The sequence below is a fragment of the Embiotoca jacksoni genome, unplaced genomic scaffold (assembly GCF_022577435.1).
Source record: "Embiotoca jacksoni isolate LCO1_2020_lvr unplaced genomic scaffold, fEmbJac1.0.p SCAF_4, whole genome shotgun sequence".
Taxonomy (NCBI): domain Eukaryota; kingdom Metazoa; phylum Chordata; class Actinopteri; family Embiotocidae; genus Embiotoca; species Embiotoca jacksoni.
In genome coordinates, this window is record NW_027185392.1 from 19840696 (window position 1) to 19852492 (window position 11797).

At 42.0% G+C, this 11797-nt stretch overlaps 1 protein-coding gene across 1 annotated transcript; it reads left to right on the top strand.

Annotated features, from left to right (window-relative positions):
• The first annotated feature begins 293 nt into the window (after nucleotides 1–293).
• ift27 (intraflagellar transport 27 homolog (Chlamydomonas)) lies at nucleotides 294–10204 on the top strand. The gene is made up of 7 exons (XM_069167955.1): nucleotides 294–496; nucleotides 919–998; nucleotides 6217–6276; nucleotides 6650–6709; nucleotides 6932–7049; nucleotides 8229–8338; nucleotides 8534–10204. Exons 1-7 carry the CDS (start codon nucleotides 463–465, stop codon nucleotides 8636–8638), a joined length of 567 nt encoding a protein of 188 aa, XP_069024056.1. The 5' UTR covers nucleotides 294–462; the 3' UTR covers nucleotides 8639–10204.
• Nucleotides 10205–11797: the final 1593 nt, after the last annotated feature.

Genomic DNA, 11797 nt, shown 5'->3' on the forward strand with positions numbered 1-11797 from the left:
CGAGGTCACTCTCAGCCAGGTAGTTTCTTCCTCCTAAAATCTGATTCATACTCTCGTGCCTTTCCAACAAGCTCCACCAGTCTAATCGGTATGTTGAATTAGTGCTGCTAAATGGCAATATTGTAAAAATGTTTTATTTATTTATTTTTTTTTTTTAAATCAAGCCTTGCCTGACAAGACATACTCAGGGGTAAAATACACACCGCCGTCCTCAGAAATAGCCAATGGCAGCACGAGTACGTGTGTTACGTACTTCCTGGCTGGCCCAATGAGACGCCGCTGTAGCTGGTTGCTAAGAGACGCGTGGTAGCCATGTTGCCGAGGCGTAAGGAAGAATAATTTGATGCACAACTGAAAACAGAAACAACCTTTTTTTTTTTTTTTAACTTAATCGGGGGAAACGAGAGAGTTTCGAGAGCAACGAAAGAGTTTGCTGACACTGCCTCCGAGACATCCGCACTCATGGTGAAGTTGAGAGCGAGATGTCTGCTCGTTGGTAAGGTTTTAAAGTCTGAGCTCATCCTGCTACACTGAGTACAAAAGATGGAGCTGAGCGATCCGCTTCAAAACAGTCAGTTCAACAGAGGCATGAAAAGACACGAGATAAACACACGTCTGGTACTTTTATCAATGTGCAACAGCATGTTTATTTACGTGAGGATTTGTTTTGTTTCGGGGTTTTTTTTTGTGTGTGTGCAAATCCGATGTAAGTTGCAGACTTCAGATGTCAGTCACAAAGGATGCTGAACATGTTTTTACAGTATACTTTACCAGATAGTTCAAACTCTGACAGACCAAGAAACCAAAAGGTAGTTATGAATTTAATTGACAAAGCACTTTTTAAACGCACATTTAACATTGTGTGTGTGTGTGTGTGTGTGTGTGTGTGTGTGTGTGTGTGTGTGTGTGTGTGTGCAGGAGATGCTGCAGTGGGGAAAAGCGCCCTTTCTCACATCTTCTTCAGTGATGGTACTCTCTTCCAGAAAAACTACAGCATGGTAAAAAAAGCATTGACACACAATCCATAAAAGGGTGGAGGTTCGATCCCTGATTTAACACCGTCATGTGATTGGAGGTGTCGTGCTGCTGGAGCGCACTTGCATGATGCCTCCACCGCTTTTTTTTCTTCCGGGTGTGGAACAATAAAATGGTCACGGGTGTCTTCATCTAGTTGGAATTCATGTACATTTTTTTTTTAAGTGCTTGAAGATCCGATCATCTCTAAAGCGTATGCCGTGCAATAGAGCCAGTAAAAACAAATGGTTGTCACATTGGTACTGATCAATTCACAATATCAACTCCAAGCCGCGGTTTGATCCGCTGCCGTTTGCCTGTTGAAAGTTACGGTGTTACGTTTGCGGACCCATTTAAAAATAAAAGCCCTTAGAAAGGTTTTATTTTGAGACATTTTCAGGAATGTGTTGTGACTGAAATCAGACAAGGATGCTTCAGACAAGCAACGTTCAAGTATTTCGACAAATAGCAATACATGCCTGCACGTACCTCAGAACAAGGGCATGCTCTTCCAAATATACTGGTGTGCATGTGGAGTATTCAGTCTCATCCTGGTAAGGGTATAACGTATTATATTCACATCGCACAATCGAAGTTGTAAGTTGTAAAACAACTTGTTGAGGGATTTAGAGATAGGGCTGTGCTCTGCGACTAGCCACGGGCTTATAGATTTATATTCGAGCTGGGTAACAGAGGTTTTGAAATGGGGTTGGAAGGAGCAACCCGAGAAGTTTAATTGTGGCTCACTGCCAGCACAGAATATACAGCAGCGTGATGGGAATAGCCTGATCTGTGCCTATGAAGCGCTGTAGTATTTATTCAGATGTTCATTCCTGCCTGAGACCACAGCATGCAGCTAATGAGCGTGTTAATCAGCTAAATCTGCTGCTTTAGTCGAAAACACATTTACCTAGTAACTAGTATTAACCTTTCCCAATACAAAGTACAAAGTACACATATGTGGAGAGATTGTAGCAGGCTTTGTATATATTTATATTTATAGGCACTGATTAAGCAGTGATTAAGTACTTGTGGAGCAGCACTGCATACTTGATCGGGGCCAATCACTTATTTGAAATTTACAGTCAGTGTTTGTAGAATTTGGAAATGATTAAAACATTTAATTTAGTGGTTATGTTAATTTGCCTGAGAAAGACACCACTGTGGAGAAGATGTAATTGTTATTATAGTCACTGAGAATCATCTCTCTTCATACAGTGTGTCGTTTCTTTAGTGGAACTCCTTGCAAGCTTTTCAAGGACCTGCAGAGGTCTCTTAAATCTGTTACAGGAATCACTGAAGTGCAAAACAGCATAATGTACCAATTAATGTTGATGCAGAGAAGGCTAATCTGCATTATTTATGCAAATCTCCATGAGGGAGGGAACCGTGTCATTAACCTGACTCTGGGATATATGGGGTCATGGCTACCGCTCACTGAGTCACTCAGTCAAGCTTCTGAGGGCTTCAGACTTCAGCTGCATGCGCCGCCAATGCAAGTGAATGCAGGTGCAGTACATAAGCACTGACTTATGGACATGAATACACACCGGAGCGGTTTGTACACATATATTTCTCCACCATTTGCATACAGTTTACATCTGAACCTTGCAGCTGGTTAGAGTACAGAACAGGTTGGTAAGTAAAGTCCTGGAGAAGAGCCCAGTGTGTGTGTGTGTGTGTGTGTGTGTGTGTGTGTGTGTGTGTGTGTGTGTGTGTGTGTGTGTGTGTAGATGTGTAGGTGTGTGTATTTGTTCAAGCTCTTGCTGTGTCAGCAATATTGGGGGTTCTGAGGTGACAGGAACGTCGATAATTAATACAGCAGGATTCTGGAAAGCCACCAGTACAGGTACTTAACAAGCAAACACACACACACACACACACACACACACACACACACACACACACACACACACACACAGTACAACAACAGTGTTGAGTTTGTCCATACTGCATCGGCTCATACCCACTTGTTTGTGATGCTGTGTGTGTCTCCTCATGTACGACTTGCAGAGGATTACCAAAGTAGAGAGGGGTTGCAATAGTGCTGTATTTTTAATATGCGCTGGCCTCGTATGTGTGCTTACTGAACCCCAGGCAAGCCGCAACACATCTCCACGACTGCATAGTCGGAATATTTCCAAGGAAATGAAATACAAACAGATGGAGTTGTGTTGCGGTGTTCGTGCAATGTAACAAACAGGAATATGAAAAGGGATGCCGTGTTGAATGCAAGTAGAGAACAATTCAGTTTTGCATTTGTGCCTGTAAATCAAGGCTCTGTGTAGAGAGGACACCACTTTATTATCTGAATGCACTGAAAGAAATGCTCATGGGAAAGTGCTGGTCACAGGCTCTGCTGTTGCTATGCAACCGTTAAAACACCTGTTTTAAGCCTTGATACTAGTTGGAAATATATATATATATTTTTTTACTTTTTACTCACTTGACAACAAGTGCTTCAAGTAAAAGGCACTTCACTTTCAAAAACTTTGAAGATATTCAGTGTACGTTTTTGATCCTGGAATTCTACATATAATCACGCCATCATGTTTCCAGAATTCCAACATTTACTCAAGAAATATCACAATCTTATTTGACAGATCGACATGAAGTTTACTGCGGTCGTCCCCGGAGGATGAAACCTTTCCTTTTGGGACAAAAGAAACACTTATCTTTTATTTGGTGCCATCCTCCTAAAATATTAAGACAGTTCAAATTTGAACCCCCAGATTGCCACTGCTGAGCTCATTAATTGTTACAAGGAGTTTAAACCTGTTGTTGTTTTGCACATGTCAGATTGGATTTACCTGCTGATGGAAACATGTGTCTCTTCCATGTGGACCGATGTGAAAAAGAAACCAGTGCAGACGCCCAAGTCACCCCTAATGTTCTTCAACTTTTGATTTTGAAGGGTAGCGGAGGCTGTCGACCATTCGGCTCACGTCCTCCTTTGAAAATGTCAGACGGCCCGTTAGCAATATTCGGAGCTTATTTGTTACTAATAGGCCCTCATTGACATTCCAGCGAGAGGCTTCCTATGCATCACACCAGCTCATTAGGCCGCTCTGAAGTGGGACTGCAGCATGGTCTGGATGTGTGTGTGTGTGTACCGGATGCTTGCTACGAACTGTGTTTGTGTATGAACCAGGTTAATGCTGTGCTGAAGTGTGTGTGTGTGTTTGTATTTCATAGAGGCAGTGAGTGTGAAATGTGTGTGTGTGTGTGTGTGTGTGTGTGTGTGTGTGTGTGTGTGTGTGTGTGTGTGTGTGTGTGTGTTATTCTGGGCTTCAGTCTCTTGCATTTGACATGCTTAGTTAAGTGTGAGCTCAGAAGATCAGATCAATTTAGAGTTTGGTGCTGATGTGAAGAAACCTCGAGTTGCTTCTTCAAGGTCACTACTGATCTCATACCAGTGAATACACAGCAGGGAAAAGCAGCCTGCAACCATCCAGCCCACTTAGGACTCCTTTAGATCTCGTAGCTTGTGAAGAAGGTGCATTTGTGATAAGACCAAAGTTATATCCACACTCTCCTTACCCTCTACTGCCTGCATCTTACAGCTACCTCTATTTGCCCTGGTTTCATTTCTGAAAAGTCTCAGCCACTAATGTCTCTTTCCTCTGCAGTTTTTCTTACATCAAGACAGTTTGACCGAAGTTCAAACAGCGACTTCTTCTTGAGTAGCCATTTGGGTTGATTCCAAAGCACATCTACCACCTCCACCAAAGAAAGGGAAAAAAAAAGAAGAAGAGATAAATAGTGTCTCTCATTTTAGTCTGCCAAAACACACTGAGCAGCCAGCGTGAGACTGTGGTCAGATTCTGAATTTTGGTCACTTATTATTCAATTACAAACTGTGCATTCCAGTATTAATCGGATACTATTTGGTTTGCCAGGAAAGAGATTCAGTATGTCTCAGTATGTCATATTTTGCAGTCTGCAAGCCAACATGCTTCTCTGGCTGTTCTGACCCACAATCCTCTGTGCAGCAGAAAGTATGTCACATTGATAGAGCAGCATTGAGAGAACAGGTGGCGCTAAAACTCCGCAGGGTTGCAATTCACAAAAGGAAGAAGGGAAGAGCCGGCATTAAAAAAAGAAGTGTAACGTTAAATGCGGCATTTGTCCTTTTACTTTCAATGTCACGCTACGGATCGTGACGGATGCGACCAAGAGGGTCAAAGTTCAAGGCCCATTTTTTACAATGAAGCAGGACGTCCCACCTGTGTGCACGCTGCATGCAACAGAACATCGTTTGTAAAGGTAGCTGCAGTACAGACTGAAAGTAAAAAGAAAAACGATGTGATTGAGAACTCAGCAATAGTTTCTTCAAAGTTCAATCAAAATATTGGGAATGTTACATGCATTCCAATATTAATAGGATACTATTTGATTTGCCAGAAAAAAAGATTGAGTATGTCTCAGTACATAGTCTGTTAAATGCAGTCTGGTAAAATTATCAGAATGTCCTACTGCATCTGTTTGATCCTCCGGCTGTTCTGACCCACAATCCTCTGCACAGTGGAGGATACATAACATCGACCGAGCCACCAAGAGATACTCACAAACTGCCACCCTAACAACCCGTCGCTCAAAGCAGCCATATCATTAATTATGCACAGCTTATTTATTCTTATTGAGACATTAAATAAATCTATGTTTTAAAGTAATGGAGTCACAGCAGCAGAGGTGGTTCAGTCAGCATACGAACATCAGGATGGTGAAGCTGCTTTCAAGTCACGCCAAGCTGCTAATTAGTGCTGCTTAAGTTTTGACATTAACAATAAATCACAATAGACAGTTTGTTGTGCAACTTTCTCCTCTCCTCCCCTCCCCTCTCCTCTCCTCTCCTCTCCTCTCCTCTCCTCTCCTCTCCTCTCCTCTCCTCTCCTCTCCTCTCCTCTCCTCTCCTCTCCTCTCCTCTCCTCTCCTCCCCTCCCCTCTCCTCTCCTCTTCCTCTCCTCTCCTCTCGATATGACTTGACCAACTACAACAGTTAAAAAATGACATAAGAAAATGGAGCTGAAAACCTAATATTGACCCAATAAGAATCTGTGACTGAAACAACAAGTAGCAGATCTTTTTTTGAAAGAAGCATGCAGATAGAAAAGAGATGGCCGCAACACTTCATGACGGTGTTTGAGCATTTCTTTACATAACAAATTCTCAATGAACATCTCTGCTGTGTTTGTTTGTCAGACGACAGGAGTGGAGCTGCTGATGAAGTGCGTCAACATCCCCGAGACCAACGACAGCGTGGTGAGTGTCTCTGATCAGAACTTTACCTGCAACCACGCAACAAAATGACTAAATGAAAATGTTGCTGCTGCGTTTGTCTTCAGATACTTTATGAGGCAACCAACCGCGGTTCAGGCTTCTTCTCCGTTTTAAAAGAAAGTCTCTAAATTGCTGAAGGTGGATGCTGAGAATTGTAATCCATCACTCAGTGTGGAAGAAGTTTTTCCAGACATATAATGTTGTTAGTTTCTAATTTGTATTCAGTGTGGCAGCATTGTAGGAGGAACATTAATGCCCCTGCCAAAGAAAGTAGGAAGTTTAACCATGTAATTTGACTAAATCCCCGTGTATAACACTTCCTCGTTCCCCTTCTCCTCTTGCCTTTTCCCTCCAGGAGCTCTACATAATAGACTCGGCAGGGAAGGAGACATTAGTGGAAGGCTGTGAGAAAATGGTGAGACTGCTTCTTTGGAATTTTTCTATTCGCATGAAACGAGTGAAATTCCCCATCCGGAGCTCTGCGTCCTCATTTAAATTAAAAACCCAGCGGAGGCACTCGAGTATTATTTATTTTGTCACAGAAGTAGAAAAGAAGTGTTACCGACTCTGTGTCTCTCGACGTCTGTCCCTCTCTCCTCATTCCCTACACAACCACTCGCCACCTTTCCGTCCACAGTGGGGTGAGCCTTCGTTGCTGTGCTTGGTTTTTGACCTGACCAGCGAGCAGTCGTTTGCCAACTGCAGCCGCTGGATTGAGAGAATCCGCGCTCACTGCCAAGGTCTCCATGTTCCAGGTAACAACAAATGTATGGGATACTGGCAGACTGACAGCAAGAGTTATGTCGTAGTTCAACAAAGAAAGTTATAAATATAACAAATTCGATGACAAATTCTTGTGAATCTTGATTTAAGATTCTTTGGTCAAACTACTACTTCCAAGATCAATAGTTATATTTAATGTTTAATTAAGTTGCAATGAATGTCTGAATTCTTCTGTAGTTTTTAAATGCAGTCGATTATGTAATCGACTTTCACACAGACAGAAACACAAGAAGAGAGGTGTCGGAGTAACGGGCGTTTTGCTAAGTGAGAAATCTTTGCCCACTCAAACCTCATTTTAATGCGTGTCGGTTAGAAATATATGTAAATGTCTGAAAACCAGACTTAAATTCATAAACTGAACCTTCAGTTCAGGCTCAGATTATGTCATCAACCCAGCTGGTTTGAGAGGGTCGGCATCTGCGCTGCGGTAAATAAATGAACTGTGCAAGCAGGTAGAGGTTCCTCCACTGTTACAGTTGTAGGTCGGATGTGTGTCAAAAATTACAGACGAGGTCATTTAAACTAAAAAAAATTAAAATAAATAATAAATCCACAGGAGGCTTTGGTGAAACAGTGAGTCACAAAACAAGCTGCTCTATAGCCAACCATTTCAGTTTGTTACTTTCTGCACAGTTCGGCTGCACTCGGCAGAATCACGCAGGATATTCTTTCTATCGGGTACTTCCTTTACTTCTTTAGCTTTTCCACATCCAGACATTTTTCAGTTTTTGTTGTTGTTGCTGTTGTTTCTTACTAAAAGTAAAATTTTTTTTTTAAAAACAACTTGGTTATTCTGTGATTGTTGGCTGGGTTATTGAGTTTATCCCCTCGCGGATGCGCACTCATTAAGCAGAATTTAATGCACCAGAATCCTGTCATAATGTTTAATTGGTTTTATTGTGACTGAAAGCAAAGTGTGACAGGTTGTTTCAAGCAAAATGTTTTAGATTTTAGTTTCATGTCTTTCATGTCTCATTGTAAGCCTCTCAAAGCTGATAGTGTTTTATGTTTTTGTTCCATAAATAGTGTGCCTTTTTGAGGAGAGTTTTTGTTTTGTTTTGTTTTTGTTTTCCAGAGAGATGGAAACAATACATGCCACTTTTGCCTTAAGTCTGTGTTTATGTAAACATGTACACTTGTGTGTTTTCCAGGTGTCCTGGTGGGCAACAAGTCAGATCTGTCTGTTAGAAGGGAGGTGCAGGCGTCTGTGGCCAAGGAATGGGCCCAGAGCCAGGGATTGGAGTACCATGAGACGTCGGCTGTAAGTGTAGCTCCATATCGACATCACAATATTCTGTGTTGATGACTCGGGGATATTGTGGACATTAACAGTTCACACATTTGGAGGATGAACTACAATTAGCAATGACGATTACAAAAATTCCTTGATGCCATTCTTTGTGTAATCGTACAAACGGTAACGTTTCCCTGCATTAACCTCCGTGTTCTCTGGCAGAAGGAGATGGAGAACTGTGACGCGCTGCTCTTCAGTTTAGCCCGGGCCTTCCTCTCTCTCTACCAAGAGCACCTTGAGACCATCCAGAACCTTAGTCCGGGCTGAACCCACCCCCACTCACACACACACACACACACACACACACACACACACACACACACATACACAATATTTCCATTCAGAGAATTTAATGGGCTGAGGGCCACTGAAACTTCACATAATACAGATAACACGTGAAAATAGTATTTTCTATTGTAACAGCCAAGCTACAGAGCAGGCCCAGAACGGCTTGTCCACAGTAATATTTGATATGGCCATGAATAAAGTCATTTTCTGTGATAATTAGCGGTTCGCTGTGTTGTCTCGTATCTCTTTGTTCCCTCTCTGTGCACAGATAGTGTAGTGGGGTTTACTTTCACTGTGATGGGTGGGTGATTACCAAAACCACCACGACAAGAGTTCGGCTCATTGTGAAGGTATAAGCGGAGTATGTACCTCCCTTTCTCGATGTTTGTTCTTGAATTTATGCAGTACTGAGGTTTGATTACCCTATTTTATTGCCTGTAACCCTCCCCCCCTTTTTTTTATGTTTTCTTTTTATCTCAATGTCACTTTGTTCCTGGCCTCATATTGATTTTGTCTGCCTTCATTCTCACTCGCTCTGTCTCTCTGCCTTCATGAATTTCTCCCTGGTTTGTTGAAAAAAACCAACAACACCTTCTTCCCACTTGCTGTCTCCTCTCTTTAGAGTCCTGTCTCTTTCCCTCCTCTCTCTGTCTGTATAGCTCACGGTCTCTCTTGTTGTGTTAACTCCCCAGCTGCAGCCCTCTCACATCATTTCAGTCGTGTCCCCAGTGCGGCGTTAACAACCAGTAATTACCGTTCTAATTAGCACTCTCCCATTCAAACCAGGTCAAAGCCACGTCCTTGTTCTCTCCGTGCCTCTCAGACCAGCTGCCACCATTCAAATGAGGGCACGCCGGTTCCAGCCAGACACAATGGTTTTTATCTCATTATAGAGTGACTGCAGCATGTAGTAATGATGAGACGGTCTCTGTCCTGTTTGGGAAATGCGGAGTCCAAATGCTGTCACTGAGTCCGATTTTTGGGTATTCTTTCTTTTGTCACTTGTTAACAAATGTAGAACATTTTGGAAATGAAAATTGTCTTTATTGTGGTTTGTGGATAACAGAAAAGAACTAACCCGTCACCCTTTTTCATGAAAAATGAAAACTGATTTGTAATGAGGTTCTTTACAGAATCTGCATTTAACAACTTTTAATTGTTATTGTAGCCCAATGTTTTTGTACTTCTTGAGTGGGTGATCATAATTATAGCAATTAGGCTCTCTATCCTTTTCATTCTTTCTCTCCTTATTGTGTCTTTAATGTGTGTGTGAGGGCGTCTGCATGTGTTTTCTGGTCTGTCTGGTTGTTTTTTTTGTCTTTTCTTTTGACTGGTATATAATTATATTTACAAATAATAGCAATACAGTCTGTCACATTAAGTTACTCTGTGTACCAGCATGTAGATTAGACATGGCTTCTCTTTATTTGTGCTCAACAATGTGCACAAAGGTTTCTGTAATGTGTGCAATGTGTGTAGTATTACCAGCAGGGATGGGCATTTTGAATAAAACAGCTGGGGACTATTTGAGTAATATTCAAAGAACCTGCTCTCCTTCTTTCAACAATCTTACCTCATTCGTTGGATGTCAAAGTTAGCAATTGACTGACCTATAGATGGATAAGTGCTTTGCTCTCAAATGACTTAGCATAGCTGTGGTAGACTTGTGATATGCAAGCTTTACTTTACTTTAAAGTTCACATTTCACCACATTTTGTTTGAAGGATTACCACGTAAAACTTTTTGGATGGCTGAAGTAGCCTTTCAATGTTTTTCCTGTTTGTACTGTAGCATCTAATCTCGCAGCGCCTGACACGTTTTACACAATTTTGTACAATTTTGGCCGTCGCCATCCTGCTATTTTGGAACCAGAAGTGACCATACTTGGACCAGCTGGGGAGGCTGTGAACCGTGGATCCAAACACTTCGCCCGCCCACCTATGGCGGAAACCTGACTGCACCACAGGCCTGTCAATCAAACAGGCACGACCCCCCCCCCCCCCCCCCCCCGAAACAGCTTTTTGAGGCCTAATATCTAATAATGATAGTAATGATTGGTCTGCCAGAAAACTAATAAGGAGTGACTTCAAATGACTATCAAACGACACCATAATGACTCGGAAACATTGAGTTGACTTTATGAATGAATGAGAGAAGTTGAATGGGAGTTTATGGAACCAACCCCTCGCGGCCCTCAGTGGTAAGGCACGAGCGCACTTTCCTCAATTTTCAGACCCACAAACTAACTCTCCTTTTATATACAGCCAATGGTTTTACCAGAACCTGTAGTAACTAACTTCTTCTAACTACTAAGCTGTAGTAACACATTACCACCAGGCACCAGTAAAAACAAGATACGAGACGAAAGGATAGTCGCACTATTTGATTTCTTTTTATATATATTACAAAAATTCACTCACCATGACTTATTCCTGTAATTACCACCTGCAGTTGCTTCTTCAGTGCTGAGCCTGTAAGTAAACCCACACACATACATAATTTTGTCTTTGTGTGTACACTCATTGATATGATGCATTTTCTAGCTCCTTACCCAACCATCACAACTAAAAGCCTGGTCCCAGCCTGAATCTAATTCTCACCATAACCTTAAAACAAAGTCTCTGAAGTTGTGGGAAGGACCGTCCAAAATGCCTTTACAATGTGCTTTTTTTTTTTTCTTCACAAAGATGGTTTGGAAATCAAATTTGTTCACACATTAATAGACAGTATGTACACACACACACACACACACACACACACACACACACACACACACACACACACACACACACACACAAACATACACACATGCATAAAGGTGTAAAACCATCACTTTCCATCCTGGAAGTTCTTCCCTAACAGTGTCCCTACAGTCCTCTATTCATTTTAAATGGAGCATCCTGCCTTGGGAATGTCACTTAATAATATCACAAGATAGAGCGTGGGTTGTTGCTTATTGCTTTGGGAGAGTCTTCCTCATTTCCACAGATATTGAAACGGGTGGTCAGAGATTACAGTGATGCCGAGCTTGGCCTTTTTTCCGTGGCTCGCTCATAGGCTCAATCATCAGCCTCTACTGAACGCAATCATCATTCACTCAATAATTAGCATTCAGAACATATTTGCTCCTTTGGCACA

Excerpts from the sequence above, each read along its gene's own strand:
- ift27 (XM_069167955.1), top strand. The coding sequence starts at position 463 with ATGGTGAAGTTGAGAGCGAGATGTCTGCTCGTTG. Across the intron at positions 497-918 it reads AGCGAGATGTCTGCTCGTTG|GAGATGCTGCAGTGGGGAAA; the intron begins GTAAGGTTTTAA and ends GTGTGTGTGCAG. Across the intron at positions 999-6,216 it reads TCCAGAAAAACTACAGCATG|ACGACAGGAGTGGAGCTGCT; the intron begins GTAAAAAAAGCA and ends TTTGTTTGTCAG.